The sequence below is a fragment of the Chiloscyllium plagiosum genome, unplaced genomic scaffold (assembly GCF_037043375.1).
Source record: "Chiloscyllium plagiosum isolate Xiang-an unplaced genomic scaffold, Cpla_swu_hap1 HiC_scaffold_22, whole genome shotgun sequence".
NCBI lineage: Eukaryota > Metazoa > Chordata > Chondrichthyes > Orectolobiformes > Hemiscylliidae > Chiloscyllium > Chiloscyllium plagiosum.
Genome location: NW_028270160.1, coordinates 44,156,467 through 44,178,732, shown reverse-complemented (window position 1 = coordinate 44,178,732; position 22,266 = coordinate 44,156,467). Strand labels below are relative to the sequence as shown.

The window sequence follows — 22,266 nt, the reverse complement described above, 5'->3', positions numbered from 1 at the left end:
AAATATATAAATAGAAAGCAGGAATTATCAGCAGTGCTTCGCCCGGAGGCTCACTGAAGTTGTTACCTGGTAGGGTGACAAAACGTCTGGAAATGAACCTTCTAGCTCAGCGAGCAAACCTACATCCAGAACCTCAGCCTGAGCTATAAATCTTCTCAAAACTTGCTAAGCTTTACAGGATTATGCAGCAGATGGCATCTGCTCTGTACTGCAAGTCACCAACCCCAGACGACTCTAGACATTAGAGTCTCATTTTCACGATGCCAATTTTCTACTTTAGCCCTTGTTCGATGAATGCATTGTGTTGTAGCGATACTCAGCCTCATTCAGGGGTTTGTGTAACAGAATCCTCAGTTTGTGCAATGGTGCCCTCATCTCCTAGAACCCATTTATGTAAGGCAAACTGTGTAAGGCATTGAAATGGAGCAGGAACAGAAGAATTCACAAAAATATATGCATCATGGCAGCTCCCAGGGTACCTGGAGACTCTTCGCAAATGCCTAAGATGTGGCATTAATAATCACAGATGATTTGTTACATTTATTGAACACGCTTTCCAATTGTTCAAGTCATCTGCATTACAATATGGTACTCTCAAAGCAACACGTGTATACTCTACAGTGTCCTGCAGCTGGGAGGAGCCAGCTACATTGTCAAAACCTACTGCCAACGCTGTAGCACTGATCTCCTCATCATGGGGACATGAGATAGAGTCATAGAGATGTACAGCATGGAAACAGACCCTTTGGTCCAACCCGTCCATGCCGACCAGATATCCCAACCCAATCTAGTCCCACCTGCCAGCACCCGGCCCATATCCCTCCAAACCCTTCCTATTCATATACCCATCCAAATGCCTCTTAAATGTTGCAATTGTACCAGCCTCCACCACTTCCTCTGGCAGCTCATTCCATACACGTACCACCCTCTGCGTGAAAACGTTGCCCCTTAGATCTCTTTTATATATCTTTCCCCTCTCACCCTATACCTATGCCCTCTAGTTCTGGACTCCCCGACCCCAGGGAAAAGATTTTGTCTATTTATCCTATCCATGCCCCTCATAATTTTGTAAACTTCTATAAGGTCACCCCTCAGCTTCCGACGCTCCAGGGAAAACAGCCCCAGCCTGTTCAGCCTCTCCCTGTAGCTCAGATCCTCCAACCCTGGCAACATCCTTATCAATCTTTTCTGAACCCTTTCAAGTTTCACAACATCTTTCCCATAGGAAGGAGACCAGAATTGCACGCAATATTCCAACAGTGGCCTAACCAATGTCCTGTACAGCCGCAACATGACTTCCCAACTCCTATACTCAAATGAACAACCTTATTATGTTGGTGTGTTGACAACTGAGAGGTCAGTTTCCCCAGTACATCCTTGGAAGCAGCTGGCTGCATACTTCAAGGACCACAACTTTCCCTCCCCCCACCTGATCAACAATGCTCTCCATCGCAACTCCTCCATTTTCCGCACTCCCCCTCACAAACCCCCCCCCCCCCCCCAAACCAGAACAAGGATAGAATACACCCAAGCAGTCCTCACATTCCACTAATCTTCAGACAAAGCACATCCCCCTCCCCGATTTCCGCTATCTACATTCAGACTCCACCATCAAAAATATATTTCCCTCCCCACCCGTGTCAGCGTTCCGTAGGAACCATTCCCTCTGATTCCCTCATCAGCTCCACGCTCCCCACCAAACCCCTCTCCAAACCTGGCACCTCCCCTGTGCTGCAAGAGGTGCAAAACCGGCGCCCACACCTTCCCCCTCATCTCCGGCCAAGGCCCCAGAGGATCATTTCAAATCTGGCAGAGATTCACCTGCATATCTTCCCACCACATTTACTGTATCCAGTGCTCTCGAAATGGTCTCCTCTGCATTGGGGAGACCGAGCGCAAACTTGCGAGCTGTTCAGGGAACATCTCTGGTCTGTACATACCAACCAACCCCACCTTCGTGTGGCCATCCACTTCAACTCCCCCTGCCACTCCCCCAAGAATGTATCCATCAAAGGCCTCCTCCACCACTAAATCAAGGCCACCTGTAAAACTGGAGGAAGACACCTCATCTCCCACCTCAGGAGCCTATGATCACACGACCTCAACACTGATTTCACCAGTTTTCAAATCTCCGTCCCCACAGGACTTGTGGTGAAGATTTTGCAATGAAATCAGGTGAATAATTTTTCAGACTAAAGTTAGCGGGGGTATTGGCAGCCTCAGTGGCAATATTAAAGCCTGGTTCAACTAAATAGGGACAATTGGTAGTGGGAATGGAAGTTGAGAGAATAGCTTAATTAATAGAGTTTATTCACATCAATAGTTAATGTTCAAATAGCAGGCAATCTTTGGTACTTCAATAGAATGGCGACGAGAAAGCATAGAAAATACTGTAGCAAATATTTAAGGGTGGGTGTTTTGAAAGGAATTAATATTGAAAAGATCAATGACGGAACAGAGGCAGCAATGATTTAATTTTTATCTGAATTGCAAGCCATCTATTTAATTTCTGATGCTGCTTATGAAATTGATAATATGCATTTAGTTTACTAAAATTGTACCTGTTCTAAACTTGAATTAGGGCTGGAAACACGTGCAGGGAGATCGGGTCGTCCAAGAGTCCCATTAGGTCTGGTTGGGATTTCTGGAAAGTCTAAAAGAATCACAGTAAGGAAATAATTACTTAAAATTTGATTATTTAGCACATAAACATTAGAAGGAAATCAGGTGCAGGTCTGAGGAGAAAGGACAGAAGCAACTCTGTTCTCATTGTGTCAACTTTTGCGACTTCCTGCTAAGACTCCATGATTAAAACTTGGATTTCGCAACTTAACAAGGAAGGAGGAGCTATTTGCAGTCTCAAGCTTTCAATTTCCATTAACTCTGTTCATTGTATATCCAAACACCAGCATCGCTATTGAACATCTACCGACTGGAAGATCTGCAGATGTGCTAGAGCCGGACTGAAGATTTGTAAGAGATCAGATTTATAATTCTTCCTATAATCCCAACCACACCTGGATAATTCTTGTGAGGTTTTGTGTTGGCCCATCTCCAGTTTGTAGAAGTTTTGAAAGCATCCAATTTTTTTTTCAGACAAAGATTTAAAAAGAATTTAAAATAAATTATGTAATTGTTTTCTTAATTTTTTGATTGTTATCCATCATCGACAACATTACTTGTAATGGTTTTAAAGATCAATATATTGAATTATTTGATTGGAAGAGTATTATATTTATCTCAGCACCAAGGCATACAGAGGCATGGAATACGATTATTTTAAAAATCAGTGAACATATGCTAATTACAAATTAGAGTATAGTTCTTATACTTCACGACAGCTTACCATAATTGTTTTAGAGGGTCACAAATAATGGGTGAGTTAAGACTTCTTTAAATTCTCAGTACAGAATGAGTACCTTATGATGATGACTGGATGGAAAATCTAGCCCACAGTTCTATCCAGCAATCCAGCCCTGCTGCTTCCTTTTATAACATTTAATCACACTGACTTATTTATGTTGCTGTACCTAATTAATATTATGATCTAATTGTTTTCTATAAACGATCAAATTTCACATTTTTTCCCATGATTTTAAATGCATTGAGCAATTTTATTTCAGAAATATGTAACAACTTACTCCAATCTTAATTAGGTACATTGAGGTTACCATGAAGGATCCTCCTTCTCAATCTTATCCCTGGTCTGAGGCTTGGTGACCCTTAGGTAAATCACCATGAGTCATTTCTCTCTAATAAGCTAGCAATTCATGGTCCAGCAGGACTATGATAACTTTAATTTTAGCTTTATATTTTAATGTTGTATCTGATAACTTACTTGGTTGGTTTGCAGGTTGCAACCTCGAAACACCTAGCCTGGAAACAGAAAATGAATGTTAATATGTATTCTTTCATTTGCTGTCAATAGCCTCATACACAGGATCATCTATTAAACTATATTTTTATAAAGATCTTACAAAAGTAATAAAATCATTAAGAGCAGTACTTAAAGCCAAGACGTGGTGCTGGTACAACAGGAGCTTCTGCTGTTGGGCTTGAGAATCGAGGCCGATCAGGGATTCTGGGCTTTTCACCTGAAGAAAGCAATTGGAGATGTCACTGGAGTCTGAATAACTGGGAGAGCCTAGTGAAAGATGCAACAGTATCAATATTATAACGGCAGTGGAAAAATAAATTAATTTGAGAACAACAATTACCATCAATGCATCACAAATTGGATATAGATCATTAGCATTAAACAGAACTGAAAGTGACCTAATGAAAGCTATTAACTGTATACAGTATACAACACACTGAATACACTAAAACTGAATTTGCCTAATTCAATCTTCCTTTATCAGATGAAGCATTAGCCTGAAAATTATAATGAGTTTCTCTTTCCGTTAGTTTAAGAGAAATATTAAACTGTTCAATTTACATAGTAAAGTAACTTGGGGTAAAGTAGAAGATGGAGGAACTTCGTTCAAATGAGTTTTCTGAAAAAGTCATTGGATTAAATGCTTCTAAAATAGCCAAAAAACAAAATAAAAGAGAACAGAAATAATGATAAGAAATTGAAGAACAATGCTGGAGCAACACAACAAGTCTGGCAGCACCTGTGAAGAGAGAAACAGTGAAGGTTTCAAAACCAATATGATTCTTCTCCAGAACAGAATTATTTCTGAAATCTAGTCCTGAAGATGAGATCATGGAACTGAAACCTCAATTGTCTCCCTCTCTCTCTCTATAGATGTTGCCAGAGCCACTAAGTTTCTCCAGCATTTTCTGTTTTGATTTCCAATCTCTAGCATCCACAGTATTTGCTTTTATGGAAGTAATATTAAACCTCGTAATATAAGGATACTCAGGCTACAGACCACGGAGTCACATTATAGAAGGGATAAAGACATAAAATTTGTACCGTAGATTCATCAGGAAGTTACAAATAATAAACAAAACTGTAGCCACGAGAAGATGATAGGACTAAGTAACTGGGTCATAGAAACCGAACACATCAGTTAATAGAAGCTTTTAAAATTATGAATGAGTTAATAAGATAATGTGGAGCAGAGTAAGGAAATATATTTTGCAAAGACAATCTAAGGCATGTACAGTAAATAGATTCCCACTGAAAGATGTGGATGAACAGAGATATTGTGGTACAAACACATAATTCCTTGCAAGTGTCAATTAACACAGATGAAGCCATCAAAAAAAAAACATGAACATGCAACGATCGGGTGATAGGAAGTAAAGTGGAAGCAAGTTTGTGGAGAATAGTCAGCGAAGACCTATTGAGCCAAATGGCTCATTTCTTTGTTGTGATCTCTCTGGCCTCAATTTTCCAATTTTTTCCTATTTTTTTTGCAAAGTACTTGTTTTGGAATAAGAAACAGGGCGGGCGGCCCACAATGGTCAATGCTGACCTTTCTCCACACAATTTCAGTTCTTCATCTTGTTAATTATATAACTGGTCTCTTCAGGTCCCTGGAGTCACTCAGTAGGACAAGCGATAGTGTTCACTGCTGCCAGAACTTTGCGATATTCATGCCGCTGGTGTTATTTTTAAAGGCTAATTCCAGACCATTTCAGGTGCTGCCAGTCGGGACCTGTCCTTTATGATATTGCGCTGTATTGTTATTACCAAGGAAGGGAAAGCAGGTAGCCTGCTTCATGGAAGTGATGGTGGAGATAATCACCATCCTTTTTCCTGCTGACTGCTGAAGGAGACCACATCACCAGACTCAGTCAGTCTGGACTGAGATGGCAGCTTTGATCAATGCAGTGTTCCAGGTAAAACAGAATGGACAGCAGTGTAGGAATGAGGTCAATGATCTCCAGTGCTCTGCAAAGGTAAGCGCCATCATTTTATTCCAACTATTTCACACTCCAAGGACCACCACTCACTCGTACTGCACACATCTCTCAACAAGTTTGATGAACTATAATTCTCACTATTGCATGGCTCTCACCCATCTCCTCCTTCCAAACCACTAACTTTTAACCTCTGCACTTCCCATTCACTCAATAGGAATCTTTAAGTCCTTTTTCCAGTACCTTCATCACTGCTGACAGTTCTTCCATCTTGGAAGAAATTGAGTACTGCAGATGCTGAAGCTCTTCCAACCTACTCAAACCTGTTTTTCTCCAGGTCATGTGCATTCCCAATGTTGAGGTCAGAGTGATTGACTTGTGAAAACCCCTTTCATCCAACTTCCTGTTCTTGTTGTGCTCTGAGATCCCATACATCCACCTTGAATTCTCCATTTTCATTATCCTAATTCCCTCAGAACCAGTGACCCTTGAGCTTCCTGCATTCCCCAGGACTCTACACACCATCCCCCTATATGACCTGGACTGTTTATACCTGATTGTGATCTAATCCCTGGACTGCAAGGATACGGATCCCTGGACTCTCATAGGATCACACAAATAGTTCTCCGTAATCAACCATCTAGACTGGAAACAGTCAAGTCCCTTAACTGAGTTTGTTAGTACCTATTGACTCCACTAAGGACTGGTCCCCATTGACTTTGAGACGTGGGCATTTAATGGAAGCACATGTAGTGTGTTTGCCTGTGTAAGGTGTAGGTGTGACATTGATGTATCCTGATGCGGTTCAGCAATTATGTCCACTCCTTGAGGGTTCAGTGCTCTGTCCCATGACAATGTACCTACCTCTCCCTTTGTGATGAACAGCAACCCATGTCACAGAGGGTGGCTTAGCACTGACCAGCCTGTGTGTGGAAAAGCAAGTCAAGCAACAGAGACCGGCAACCTCCAAGATAATGCAAAGTGAATGCTAAGAAAGTTAGCTAAAAGCCATGAGATATAGCCATGAAAACGGCGATGTCCATGGAGCATGCAGGATCTTTGTTGCAAAGGCTTTAGTTGTCTGAAGGCTTTAGGAAGCCAATAGTAAGTTGCTGTTGCCAGTACCATCTCTGATTTTCATGTTAGGAACTGTATTGAAATGAGGTGAGATTACTTAACAATGAGATCTTTGGAAATAAGATCATTGATGCTTTCTAGTGAGATTCAGAACTTACTATTTAAGCCCTAAGGGGAAATTCAGAAATCATTTTCTTGACGTCTAGAATTAGATTTTTCTCATTTTCACCATATCTTCCAACTTCTCAACATTCCCATACTGCTCAAGGGAGTGGATAATTCTGCTCCAGGTAACATTTGAGATTATATATAGAGCTGCAAAGAATAAAAGTGGAGGAAGAAATACATTTTGTTCAATCCAATGCGAGAACCACATTGGGAGAACTGTGAATAACTTTTATTCCCCATTATTGAAAACATGTTAAAGTCACAGAGCACAGATTCATCAGTTTGACGTAAGGATGAAAAAATCATAATTATATTAAAATATGTGTGATAGTGATGCTTTGATTTGATTTACTATTGTCACATGTACCAAGAAATAGGTGAAAATATTGTTTTGAGTGCTAACCAGTCAAATCATATCTTTTGCATAAGTACAGCAGGGTAATAGAACAGAATGCAGAACACAGTGTTACAGCCACAGAGATGGTGCAGAGAAAGATCTAATATATGAGAGGTCAGTTCATAAGTCTGACAACAGTGAAAAAGAAGCTGTTCTTAAATCTGTTAATACATGTTTTTAAACTTTTGTATCTTCTGCCCTATGGAAGAGAGTACAATTGGGGTGGGAGGGATCTTTAATCATGTTGGCTGCTTTCCAAAGGCAGCCGAAAGTGTAGACGGAGGAGGAAATATAATGGAGATTTTACATCATAGAGGCATTTATAGTGTGAAATACTATCTCTACCCATTGGGGTGTTTTGATGAGAGGGTCATCAACTAAATCCGTAAGACACTGGGAAAACAGGTTAGGAGGTATTTATATATATGTAGATCTGCTGAAGTTTGAAATATTTTGCCACAATGAGTAACTGAGACAGCGAGTGATATTAGGGAAAGTTGCATGTTGGGACTAGCTTGTGACTATTTTGGCAAGAGTTGATACAGTAACTTTTTGTATTTTCTAGAATTCTGCTTTCTGGAATAATTATAAAACAGAGACAGGGTTAGATGTGTCAAGGTAGACTTGCATATTTGATAAGGAATAATTCCTTCAGTTGGATAGCGTAGATGTCTAGACTTATCATGTACAGCAATAGTTCACGTTCAGATATTAATTTAAAATGATCTTACCTTCAGTTTGTTCCCTTGAAGGTTCACCCATTCTCTAGATTAAAGAATTTATAAGTAAAATCAGAAACACTTGCAGAAACAAAGAAGTGAAACGTGGGCAATATTAAAATCACAGGAAGAGTCAAATACAGGTAAGCTTGATGAAATTAATAGTATTTGATTTCACGCAACTGATCCAGCATGGCAATAGACTGTAAAATTCTTAATAAAACTGTGATTTGAAGGTCCACTATCACTTTCTCAAGAGCAACTGAGGACAGGCAATAAATGTTGGCCTAGCCAGTGAGGCTCTCATCCCTTGAATAAATTTTTAAAAACTGATTTGGTTCAGGATATGCTTTAATTGGTTAATGCACCTTCCAAATTCACTTTAAATGATAAGGTTTCTAACTTTAAATACAACCACTTTGAACAGAGAAATTTCTATCTTGTTACAGAACAGCAAATTGGAAATTGGGTTTAGGTGCTCTGAATGCCCTTCATACTGCGAAATTAGTATCAACAGAGCACATGTCACACTCCTCAATCTTTTTGGAATCACCTGCCAAATTTTTAATTCCTTTCTGGGTCAAATTCTCATCAATTATTTTCCCAAAGCCAGCTCCAGCCAGCATTCACGTCCCATTTAGGAAGTGCGTACTTCCTGCATTTTAATCACAAGTCATATAAGGATTAAGGAATTCCTATGAGGAAAGGTTTAATATTTTGTATCCATTGGAATTCAGAGGAATGAATTGAAGCATATGATCCTAAGAAGACTTGAGGGGATGAATGCTGATTGGATACTTTCCTTTGTTGGAGAGACTAGAACTTGGAACACAGTTTGAAAATAGAGAACCTCATTTGAGATGGAGGTGGAGAAAGGTTTTCTCTCAGAAGGCCGTTTGTTTATAGAATTGTCTCCCTCAGAGAGTGGTGGAAGCAGGGTGATTAACCACCTGCACCTCATTCAATCTAATCTACTGCAGTCGCTGCTGTACAGTGGGGAGAAGAAATGCAGACTGGGTGACTGCTTTGCAGAACACTTACGTTCTGTCGGCAAAATTGACCCGGAGCTTCCGGTTGCCTGCCACTTCAACACTGTTCTCTGGCCAACATTTCTGTCTCAGGCTTGCTGCATTGTTCCAGTGAGGCTCAGTACAAGCTGGAAGAACAGCATCTCATTTTCCACTTGGGGACCCTGCAAGGCTTGAGGATTCAATAATTTCAGGGTTGGAGCTTCTTCTCGCACGTCCTTAACCCAACCTTCAACACATCCTGAAGAAGGGCCTGTGCCCGAAACGTCGAATCTCCTGTTCCCTGGATGCTGCCTGACCTGCTGCGCTGTTCCAGCAATAAAGTTTCAACTTTGATCTCCAGCATCTGCAGACCTCACTTTCTCCTTCAACACATCAGCTCTTGTCATCACATGGGCTGCTGCCACAACCAACTCACTGTCAGATACTAATAGTGCCAATCAACATTGATTGAATCCCCCAGTCTAGCCTTTACCCATTTCTTTGTCTGCCCACGAGATGTTATCTCTCTGTTTGGGCTCCATCTCCACCTATTGTTGACTCCTCTCCCCCTTCCCCCACCCCATATTCAATATATATACACCAGTCCTTTTCCTAGCTACAATCAGTTCTGAGGAAGGGTCACTGGACCTGAAATGTTAACTCTGCTTTCTCTCCACAGGTACTGCCAGACCTGCTGAATGTTCCCAGCAATTTCTGTTCATATTTCTGATTACCAGCATCTCAGAGTCAAAGAGATGTACGGCATGGAAACAGACCCTTCGGTCCAACCCGTCCATGCCGACCAGATAGCCCAACCCAATCTAGTCCCACCTCCTAGCAGCCGGCCCATATCCCTCCAAACCCCTCCTATTCATATACCCATCCAAATGCCTTTTAAATGTTGCAATTGTTCCAGCCTCCACCTCTTCCTCTGGCAGCTCATTCCATACACGTACCACCCTCTGTGTGGAAAAGTTGCCCCTTAGGTCTCTTTTATATCTTTCCCCTCTCACCCTAAACCTATGCCCTCTAGTTTTTGACTCCCCGACTCCAGGGAAAAGACTTTGCCTATTTACTCTATCCACGCTAGTCATAATTTTGTAAACCTCTATAAGGTCACCCCTCAGCTCCGACCCTCCAGGGAAAACAGCCCCAGCCTGTTCAGCCTCTCCCCATAGCTCAAATCCTCCAATCCTGTCAACAACCTAGTAAATCTTTTCTGAACCCTTTCAAGTTTCACAACATTTTTCCGATAGGAAGGAGACCAGAATTGCACGCAATATTCCAACAGTGTCCGAACCAATGTCCTGTACAGCCACAACATGACCTCCCAAGTCCTATACTCAATACTCTGACTAATAAAAGAAAGCGTACCAAATGCCTTCTTCACTATCCTATCTCCCCGCAACTCCACTTTCAAGGAGCTATGAACTTGCACTTCAAAGTCTCTTTGTTCAGCAACACTCCCTAGGACCTTACCATTAAGTGTATAAGTCCTGCTAAGATTTGCTTTCCCAAAATGCAGCACCTCACATTTATCTGAATTAAACTCCATCTGACACTTCTCAGCCCATTGGCCCATCTGGTCAAGATCCTGTTATAATCTGAGGTAACCCTCTTCGCTGTCCACTACACCTCCAATTTTGATGTCATCTGCAAACTTACTAACTGTACCTCTTATGCTCGCATCCAAATTATTTATGTAAATAACAAAAAGTAAAGGACCCAGCATCAATCCTTGTAGCATTCCACTGGTCACAGGCCTCCAGTCTGAAAAACAACCCTCCACCACCATCCTCTGTATTCTACCTTTGAGCCAGTTCTGTATCCAAATGGCGAGTTCTCCCTGTATTCCGTGAGATCTAACCTTGCTAATCAGTCTCCCATGGGGAACCTTGTCGAACACCTTACTGAAGTCCATATAGATCATATCTACCGTTCTGCCCTCATCAATCCTCTTTGTTACTTCCTCAAGAAACTCAATCAAGTTTGTGAGACATGATTTCCCATGCACAAAGCCATGTTGACTATCCCTAATCAGTCCTTGCCTTTCCAAATACATGTACATCCTGTCCCTCAGGATTCCCTCCAACAACTTGCCCACCACTGATGTCAGACTCACTGGTCTATGGTTCCTTGGCTTGTCCTTACCACCCTTCTTAAACAGTGGCACCACGTTAGCCAACCTCCAGTCTCCTGGCACTTCACCTGTGACTATCGATCATACAAATATCTCAATAAGAGGCCCAGCAATCACTTCTGTAGCTTCACACAGAGTTCTAGGGTACACCTGATCAGGTCCTGGGGATTTATCCATCTTTACCTGTTTCAGGACATCCAGCACTTCCTCCTCTGTGATATGGACATTTTTCAAGACGTCCCCATCTATTTCCCTACAGTCTATATCTTCCATATCCTTTCTACATTCTTTGTTTTTTTTTCACTGAGATTTTTTGGTTTAGGAGATAAAGTCTTGACTTACAAGCATCAGAGAGTATTGGGGTAGGAAATAGAGTTGAGACCACAACACTTCAGTCATGATCTAAATGAATGGCGGGCAGGCGTGAGGGGCTGAATGGGCTATTCCTGCTCCTAATGTATCAGTTTCCATAAACCCAATTTGGGCTTTTTCAATTTAGCATTTCCCAGATTACTTTGGAATATTAATACAACACGTTTTTACCTATCTGAAATATTACATAAAATTAGCAGACCCATAGGCACACAAAGTTAAATAATATTTATATAGCTTTAAATGTAAGCCCAATGATAGACTTTGATGGCTGTTGCAGATTAGACAAGTAGTATAATCGTTATCGATGTTGCTAATAAGAATAGAATGCATAATATGACAACAAGGTCTACTTTTAAAAAAGTTCCTATATGCTCTCTGACACATTATGGCCCACTTTATGATAGGTCAACTGATAACAACAGCTTGGTGTCAAATGGCACTGATGAGGTGAGAACTCATGTTTAATTTTGTGACTGAACAGCCTAAAAGAAGTTGCTGAAATCTGATTTGTTTCCATTTAAAATGGGGTGGGACTTAAATTCTATTTTTTGGCAACAATCAAAAATCAAAAGCAACCGTTAATGCAAGATGCACAAAATGGTGATGATACAAATACTTCACTTGTTGTTAAATCCCATATCTATCACTAAGACAGCTTCCTTCCTCAAACTTGACCACCACTCTTTGGACCTCCTGCATTGCTGATGAATGCCTTGTTCTTTTACTACCAATATACGTATTTGCCAATGTTCTCTTTCATAAAATCCTGAATATGTCAATGTGCATACTGCATCTTATGCAAAACTCATATTGTCTCTCAGATTACATATCCCCTCCTAGATTCTGACTCGTCTTCACCAAAGTTTGTTCTCGTTGCAGCAAGTTCAAATTCCTTGTCCTCACGTATTATGTAACTTCATCTTATTCTCGCAGTTCAATTTTACCAATTTTATCAAGACCCGTGCTGTTTGACCTACTGGTTTTACACTTTTGTGCATTTGCCCCTTCCTCCACTGTAGTGCAGTTGGCAAAGTTTTCAACTCTATTGGCCTTACACGGTAGATTTCTTTCCCTTTCCTGTTCCCTCTTCTTCAAATAGATCTTCTTCACTAATTGTTTGGGTATCTCTTCCACTATCTCATAGTACATGGGGTCACAGACAGAAACTTTCCATTTGGCCCATTTGTTACATGTCAGTACTTGAGGTCCACTTGAGCATCCTCCCACCTTTCCTCATTTAAATACATCATGGTACTCCTCTGTTCTTTTCTCCCTCATGTGTTTGTATCACTTTCCCTTAAATGTATCTATAAATTCATGTCAACCAATTCTTGTGGTAGAAATTCCACATTCACACCACTGTTGGGCAAAGAAGTTTCTTCTGAATTCCCCAGTGGATTTGTCGATGACTACTTTACATTGATAGTCTCCAGTTACGCTCTTTTCCACAAAAGGAAACACATTCTCTCTATAATTATCTATAATTTTACTTTAATGGTTTTAAATACCTTCGTTAAATTATCCAAAGGTCTGCTGTTATCAAGAGGAAAGAGACCTGTCAATCCTTTCTGCTGCATTTCTGGTAGCAACCTTGGAAATTTTCTCTGCATTTTTTCCACTGCCTCAACAGTACTTTAATCATCGTGTTCAGACATGTTATGACAGACATCTGGAGCAGAAAGGATTTGAACCCAGACCTTCTAGTTCAGAGGTAAGGGGTACTACCACTGTGCTGTAAGACCCTCTTTCCAGTGCTCCTATGTTCTTTGTCTAATGTGGCAAATCAGAAATTAACACAATACTCTCAAGTATGAGCTAACCAAGGTTCAACACAGGTTCTATGGTCAACACAGAATGGTGCAGGGTTTCCCATGACCAAATAGAACAAGGGAGCTGCTCCTGGTGATATGTCAATTAAGGATATTTGAGTGAGAATTGAGTGCGTGTGTGTGTAAAACATAGAAATGAGCAACAAGTTGGAGCTTTGTGACATGAAAGTTACAATGAAACTCTGACGAGTGTGTACCTGAGCACTACTTATCCACCCTATCATCATCACAGGTTTGCATAACTTCTAAGTTTTTTTAATTCTCTCTCTCTAGATGTAAAGCTTAGTAGTTGTTTTTCATTTTTGTTAATAGCTTCGCTAATCTGTGGCACAACTTGTAGCAATCCATATTTTTGAACTCTGAGTCTCTTTTGTTCCTCTACCATACCCGGTTCTTCACCTTCCAAGTAATATGTGATTTACCAAATGCAGTACCTCATCTTTATCTGTAAGCATAATTTCTGAATTGGTTACATTTTATTCATGCCTTAGTGTAATTTGTTGAAGTCCTCCTCAGTGTGAACCATCCTCCCTAATTTTGGTGTCATCATAAATTTGGAAGTTTGTTCTTTATTTCATAATCCAAATCATTCTTCTAAATTATGAACAGGTTTTAATACTGAACCCATGGAACACCATATCCTCTTTTCTACCATTCTGAACAACAATCCTTTCCTTACCTGTTCTGCTTCTGCCTCAAAGCCACCACGTGATTCGTTCTGCCGCGTCTTAACTCCATATTGCCTCACCTTCCTCACTATTCTTTCAGGAGGCACTTTAATAAACGCCAAGTTATATCTACTGTCAAATTATTGTCAAATCATACTGTTACCTCCTCAAAACATTAGCTAAGCTCAATCAGTCAAGATTTCCCCTTTTGTAAGCTATGCTCAGTATTCATTATTATAATTTTCTTTGCAAATGTTCATCAATTTTTTTCATTCAGTTGGGATTCCATTATTTTTCCTACCTATGCTGTGGTGTTCATTAATTCACTGGGCATGTTCTGTTTCCTTTCTTAAAATAAATGCAGAGGAATCTCTATTATCCAACACTGGCAGGAAGTATTTCGTTCGGTTAAGCGACTGGCAGATAATTGAATGCCAGATAACATCGTATAGCCAAGCATCGGGACCTTGTGATCCTGCCAGATAATCCAAAATTCGGATAATCGAGTTTCCAACGTAATTGCTATTCACCAGTCTTCAAACACTTTGTTCGCTAATAAATTATTTAATATCTGTGGTAATGTAGTAAAGAGTAATCATGGCACTAAAATTGAATCTGAAAAAGTAAGGTCTGTGTAATGCCCGCTGACATCAATTATTTTATCTTACCGGTTTTGGGAAAGGTCTGTTTGTTGGCTTCCTGCAAAGTACAAAGCAACAAAGCTTAAAACAATTCTCAGACAGTCTTTTGTGTTGAACATATTGTTTAAGTGTATGTTAATATTTGTAGCAGTATTTGTCCCAAAACAATAGACCTACCCAACAGATGACCTGCTGTGGTGCTTGCAGCAGGAAGATGTGAATTCCATCACGGAGAATACGGGGCAACCCCTGTATCCACAGAATCAGTTTCTACAGTTTACCGCGGTCTGAACATATTACAGAGAACCTTCCGGAACCAGGGGGCTGCCGGGAAGGTAAATTTCCCAACTTAAGTGAATGGGTTTGCTCCTATCTGTGGTTTCGGGCCTCCGCGGCAGGGCCTGGAATGTACTCCCCCGTGGGTACAGGGGGAATACAGTATACAATTTTTCACCCATTACAATTACAGAACAGATCTCAAACTGTGAACCTGCAGTGTGTTTCCAGTGGTGTGTCACATGCCAAAACAATAGATCCATTTTTATGGCCACACTCCAAAAGGAGTTCACATTTATGAAGTATTTTGAAATGTCCTGAAAATGCGACAGGGTGTAACTCTGCCCCTGGCAAATACTGGAGGTATGCAAATATGATTTGTATTTTCAGCAGGCAGAGTAAACCTCTCTGAACTTTGAAGTTATGCTGGGTAGGAGGGAGGTGGGGAGCTATTACACGTTGAACTTGTTGGATGTCTTAAGATGCTGGATTGCTTTAGTTGGGTTATGTGGATGCTGGTAGCATTGCACCATCCAAACAGTTACTGTTTTCATCTTTGGATGCATCATGTTCTGAATAATTACACAATCATAAAACATATCTTTCATACTCAGGGTTATGCATGGTGATTGCTGAGTTTGGAAAGGAGGAAAAGCTACAAATGAATGAAACCAAAATATATTGTTTTCTGAAACTGCAACTTTTCCTAATAACGTTGTAACATTTACCTTGTTACTTTCATATTTTGCTATTTCATCCATTGTAAGTGGGATCAAATCTCTATTAATAATTACAAGGATATAAACATAAAATCTTACAAATGTTAAGATTGCTAGATACTATGCAGGGGAAGAGTAGGTTTGTAATACTATCTACAGAATGTAATGCTACCTGCTGGTTTGTAATGCTACTTAACATAAATATAGAGTCATAGAGTTATACAGTACGGAAACAGACCCTTCGGTCCAACTCATCCATACCAACTCCCAATGTGACCTAGCCTGATTTGCCAACATTTAATCCATATCCCTTTAAATCCTTCCTATTCATATACTCATCCAGATGCCTTTTGAATGCTGTAAGTGTACCTGCCTCCACCACATCCTCTGGAAGCTCATTTGATACATACACCACCCTCTGTGCGAAAACATTTCCCCTCTCACCTTAAACCTATGTCCTCAGAGGAAAAAGACCTTGGCGATTCACCCCTTCCATACCCAACAATTCTTTGCATCATTTCTTTAGGGGCCTTTCTATATTCCAGATAACATTACAGGTGTCAGTCAGATGATTAGATCCCATGTTAACTCTGCAGCAGTAGATGCAGATGCAGACTTTGAAGGATCGGGTTATCGTTGGGCACGTATCAGCGAATTCCAGCCTCAGAGTGGTTTGCCATTGAGCTTACACTTGATGACACCAGGCATGGAGGAATCTGTCTCCAAGCAGCCAGGGGTTTGTGCAGAGCACTCTGTCCATCAGATCATCAGCTCATGATGGTCCATCCTTGAGAAGTCTCTGCTGACAGCTTTCCTGGAAACAATCTTAGCTGGTTGCCAAGTCAGCTCTGGTGGTCAACATTGATGATGGTTTCCAGAATGTCACATTCACTACTGCAGTCTATTCTCATGCAGAGGTTAGGTATGCTGCTACATGGACCCAGGGTTATGGCATAGGCTTTGTGGGGTGGTACTAATTGTATGCTCTTAGGATGCACTCCTGGCATCGGCAGCATCAGTGGTCTTCCCTAAATCTGCAAGGCCCATGCCAACATGCTGTAGTGTGCAGTCAGGACCACATTTTGAATTTGTTACACCTATTATTTGATTAAATCAACTGTTACCTCAAATATCTTCTCTTTATTGGAACAAAGGGTGAGGTTAATTGCTATCTTGTTTGGTTTCCTGACATAATTCGCATTTCTGAGGATTGGAAATTTACCATCAGGATATCTTTCAATTCTCTTTGGCTCCTGTGATACAAGGACACTTTTGTTTTTGTTATTACTGAAAAGTTGTGTAGGAATAATTACTAAATTATCATGCTTAGCTTTACAAGTACATTTTCAATTTGCTTGCAGGCTTGAATTATCTTTGATAGATGCAATGAAAATGTAATTATTTAAAAATCATAAATATAGAATTAAGGAGCATATTTATTTAGGTTTCAAATTAATAATGAAAGGCTGTAACTTACAGATCCCTTTGTGGTGGTATTGGAATTTCTGGAGCAGTCCTGGAATCCTGTGAGCTGCTACTTGAATTACCTTGTTAGCAGAAGTCAAAACATAATTATTTCAATTTCTTAACAGAGGCACTTCTTCTCATTAAAGAACAAATAATTAGTTTAATGATGATAACTGAAAGTTGCTGGCTTTGGATGAGTGACTAAAGCATAAATCTCTCCCACATTATCCAGGAACAGACTGTCCCCAGACTCTTGGGGATTCCTTTGAAACAGTTTGTGACAACCCAGTATTAGCAGCAAATACAACTCTATCTAAGCAACACCTTCAATGCAAAAAAGCATTTCAAGACACACTGCAGCAGCAGTAAAAAAACAAACTAAGACACCAATATAAGTCAGATAAACAAAGGCTTGGTCAAAGGGCTTTGAGAAATGTCTAAAAGGAGGATAGACAGTTTACGAGGCAGAATGGGGTGGGGACCTATTCCAGAATTTAGTTTATAGACAACTGCAGGCACTTATTGTGTAGAACTTAAAACTGAGATGCTTGTGAGGCCAGGGTTAGAGAACTGCAAATATCTTGGGAGTGTTGTGGGGTTGGGGGAAATTACAGATAGCGAGGGGAAGGCGAGGCAGTGGAGAGATTTGAAAATGAGCATGAACATTTTAAAATAAAGACGTTTGACTGCGTCAGCAGCACAGGGGTGATAGGAGAATAGAACTTGGTGTTGTTGCATGCACAAGATCCTCGAAGATACAATCTACAAGTCGAGACTCATCATACTGCAGAAACTGAATAATGTTGGTAAAGCATTTGCAAGGCACATTCCCATTCCTGAATTTGAGGACTTTTCTGAACATAGATCTTGTGTTTAGAGAACTATGAATTGCCCAGTCTACAAACAAACAATAACAATTACAGAGCCAGAAACTTCTTGCATTCAGAGCCCATCTCAATAGAAGGACCGTGCAGTTTTGTAGAATCTGCCTATGGTTGTCTTTCTTTTTGGGCTGAATTTTAGAGTTCCACTACAATTGTTTTGAATTCTGAAATAAATAGGATAACTCTGTGAATGGAAAGATAAGGTACACATTTAATATTTGTGTGGTGTGTATTGTCATCATATCATTAATGCTCAACTTTCCTTTGTGCTCTCTCTCCTGTGTGCATAACTGTATGTGTTTATCTAAGTTGGGCTGCGGGTTCTCAGAACTCTGTATAAGTTTCTGCAAATAACTTGTTTTATTTATTTATTTTTTATGTTGAGACTCTTCCTACAGATGCTCGACTACCTACCTTTATTTAAGGCATTGATCATTTAAGAAGGTTATTATCAATGAGACATTTGAAGGAAGCTACTGGCTATTTTTACAGTTCTGTGATATTTCAAACTGTGTCTATTGGACAATTAGGGGGATATCTTGTCCTCCGTTTCTACAATTTCATGAAGTCCTATAAGTTTATGAGTCCTATCAGTGAAAGATTCACTGGGCTTCTCTAACTCATTTGTTTAGTTGGTTGATGATCTGTGTAAACCTTGGAAAGCTATTTTACTGGAAATCTTATCTCAATTTGTTCCAACTACTCATAAGTTTATAAGAAATCTGAAATGGATCAAAATTTTGAGTTTCAGAGAGTTAATCATAATTCAAAGTCTGTCTGTTCACATGATTTAATGTTCCCTTGTTGAAACCTCATCACTTGTTACATGTTCAGCTGTACTTTAGCTTGTTTTAAGTAAAATGTCAGACAGAAATTGCTGGAAAAGCTCAGCAGGTCTGACAGCAGCTGTGAAGCGAAATCAGAAATAACGTTTTGGGTCCAGTGACTCTTCCTCAGAACTCAGTTCTGTAAACCTGAAATGTTAACTCTGATTTCTTTTCACAGATGCTGCCAGACTAGCTAAGCTTTTCTGGTAATTTCTGTTTTTGATTTACAGCTTCCGCAGTTCCTTCAGTTTTTATTTTACTTAAAATGCTGTTTCCATAACCCTTAGAAACTCATGCTGCCACCTACAGGATATGATTGTATACTCTGGATAAATATCCTGTCGTCATTCATATACATACACATGATCACACATCATTAATAGAACCAAGTCAAACTTCATTAATATGAGCAGTTTAAATCTGAGGTAATTGGTCCACTCTTAAACAAAACCATTAGAGGAATAAAATGATGACTAACTTGGTTCAGGGTCACATACTTCATATTCCTCATTGTCATCTTCCTGCAATGAAATTAAATGATTATATTTATTTACTTTCAGACATTTTAATGCAAGCTAAATGAAACCACATATTTACATGAGAGATTGTAGTTTTACCAGTCCATCGTGCATCACGTGCTGAAAAGGACACATTGTAGGCTCACTAACAACCAATCTCCTAATTCACACACTGTAAATTTGACAAAGATCTTTTGATTTGTAAAAAATATTCTGCAGAAAGAAGGATTTATTGTACTTCCTATTCTATATTTTTAACAAAGTTCTCAACATTAAGTTTAAATATGTTCTCAGATCAATGGCCCCTCTTCCAGCCTCCTGTTTGACTACCCATGCTTTTGAAAGCTACAGGTGATAAAACCCCAGATTAACACAGTTGGAAATTCAACTAAATTGTTAAGATGATAAAATGAATGGCAACAAATGTAATCTTTACAAAGTGATTTTAGTCTCTATCCAACTGTTCACAAATCTAGCTGCCACTCCATCTCCACAATTTAAAGTTTCAATGGAATTCAAAATTTCAACAGTAAATTTTTATCACTGTTGTGAAACATGTTAGATCACAGCTTAATACTGTTGCAAAAAGTAAAATGCTCATATTCTCCTCTCACTAAAGAATGTACCAGATTCGTCATTCATTGACAGTTCCATTTAATTTGTGGACATATGTTATGCTAGAATCATAAACTGCAATGTTGTCTAATCAATGTTATTTATAAGTGGTGACAAGAGCAGTTGTCACATTGACAAATGACTAATCACCCTGTGAATGACTACTTCATTACGCATCACAATGCAGCAGGAAAGGAAAAAAACGCTCAATTACAGAGGGGACAGAAAAAGGTTATGGTGGTAAAAAGAGGAAAGAGATAGAGAACATCTGTCATAGTAAGGAAAATAAATGTAATTCAAGCTTGCAGTGTTAAATGATATTTTGTAACAGTTTCTAATTTGAGTGTGAACCTGAATAAACATTGAACATTCTTGATAATATAACTAACTATTCCCTAATGATGAAGGAAAATGCTTCATCATCAATTTGATAATATTAGAAATAAAACTCAGATCTGCGTCCAGGATCAGAATGGGATTTTGTTCCAAAGCTCAGACGACTGGAATACAATCATGTTTCTGTCAAAGAAATGTATCCGATAGTTTAAATAAGGAAATCAATTTCACACCAATGCTGCCATAATTAGACACAAACATTTCGAGCCAAACTCCGATGGGATTTGTGATCCGATCTGTTACATTTTTCAAAAACAGATTACTTGATTGCTTCATTTTTTATTTTGACGTGGACCTATATTCTCATTGATTGTCCTTTAGCATAAATAACCATATCCTAATTTATACAATATGTAAATTTGACACCAAAGATCTTCTGGTTTCTAAAAATATTCTGCAGAAAGGACAATGTATAATGTAGCTGCTTTAATCTGAACAGCAACAGAAAAGATTGAAACTTACAGGTTGAGGAATGGGTGCTTTTCTGTTCACTGGTGCTTCAGTTCTGGGAAAAAAAAAATCACAAAGTGAAGAATACATATCAATTGACAATCAAGGTATAAGAGTGCAATGAGATTGATATTCAGTGTTCCAATTAGATGTAAGTGGCATATGAAGTAGTAAATCTATAATTTAATGCTGACGGAAAACAGACGATTTTTAAATCAGAAAATGTGGGCACCTATTTTGCCTCAAAATTTTCAGATCACTTTTTGCTTTTCAGGAATGATACTGACACTAGGTTTGGAACACTGTTCTGCACTTAGCAACCAGTGTCACCACCATACACTTCCATAATAATGGAAGATGGGAATAAGACCCCTGTTACACGACCAGATAAGTGCCATAACTGCAACATCATTACAACTCAACCTATTGAACATACATGTCATCATAGATTCTTGCATTAAGACAAACATAAAATATCTGTATAAGACCCCACTGATTTTAAACAGATTAATGACTAAGATAGGATTCGGAAGGGATGCCATTTAGAAAAAAAAACAGTTGATATCAGTGTTATAATTTTAGGTAATGGCCTCTATTGTATGAAACTATTAGTTTGCTACCACTCAGGACAAATTATTGGCAGTTTTGTGTTTTTGGTTGAATAGCAGAAAATGGGTGTAAAATACCTTATTATCTATTTTGTGCCCAATTGTTATGAATTATTTTAATTCTAATTTAATAATTTGGCCAATTTGATAACTATTCTTTCCTGTAGTCATTTTGTGATTTCCCGTCTTTTTCTAAATAAGGAAACAAATTGGCTTTTCTCCTTTCAACCTATAAAGTGAAGAGCAATTCTACAAAATTAACTTCTCTATAAACTCAGGTAAGATATTTCAAAATTCTAGAATTATTTTCTCTTGCCTCATAAAAGCAATTAAAACATCAAAAGAAAATATAAGGCATTCCAGCATCCTGTGATAAGATCACCTCTTAATGTACTTCCTCTGTCTATAATGCAGTGTATTATTGGTTTTTGTATTTGATAATTCAATCAGCTCAGCCTCTGCATACAAAGCCGGGTAACCTCATTGCGTCTCCTACCTTCCCCCACCAATGGCTGCAGCTACCAGCCCCGATTTGAGAGCCTCAGTCTGAGCCCATTACTTTAGTTCCACATGTCTGAATGCCTGCAGCACTTCCTGTATATATGGTAGTTACATGTCCATGTTTCTCATGATTCATTATTATTCTGTATAATGACTGCATTTTAATA

General features: G+C 39.3%; 1 protein-coding gene across 7 annotated transcripts in view; it reads right to left on the bottom strand.

Annotated features, from left to right (window-relative positions):
* The window catches only part of blnk (B cell linker), a 211,709-nt gene that overhangs the window by 8,270 nt on the left and 181,173 nt on the right, over positions 1 to 22,266 (bottom strand). For all 7 annotated transcript variants that reach the window (XM_087998990.1, XM_087998991.1, XM_087998993.1 and 4 more), the window contains 8 exons: positions 21,003 to 21,045; positions 19,490 to 19,532; positions 17,311 to 17,380; positions 14,866 to 14,896; positions 8,188 to 8,221; positions 4,007 to 4,094; positions 3,839 to 3,876; positions 2,562 to 2,653 (listed from right to left, as the gene is read on the bottom strand). In XM_087998990.1, coding sequence (XP_087855116.1) covers positions 2,562 to 2,653; positions 3,839 to 3,876; positions 4,007 to 4,094; positions 8,188 to 8,221; positions 14,866 to 14,896; positions 17,311 to 17,380; positions 19,490 to 19,532; positions 21,003 to 21,045 — 439 coding nt within the window. The remainder of the gene's footprint in view (positions 1 to 2,561; positions 2,654 to 3,838; positions 3,877 to 4,006; positions 4,095 to 8,187; positions 8,222 to 14,865; positions 14,897 to 17,310; positions 17,381 to 19,489; positions 19,533 to 21,002; positions 21,046 to 22,266) is intronic.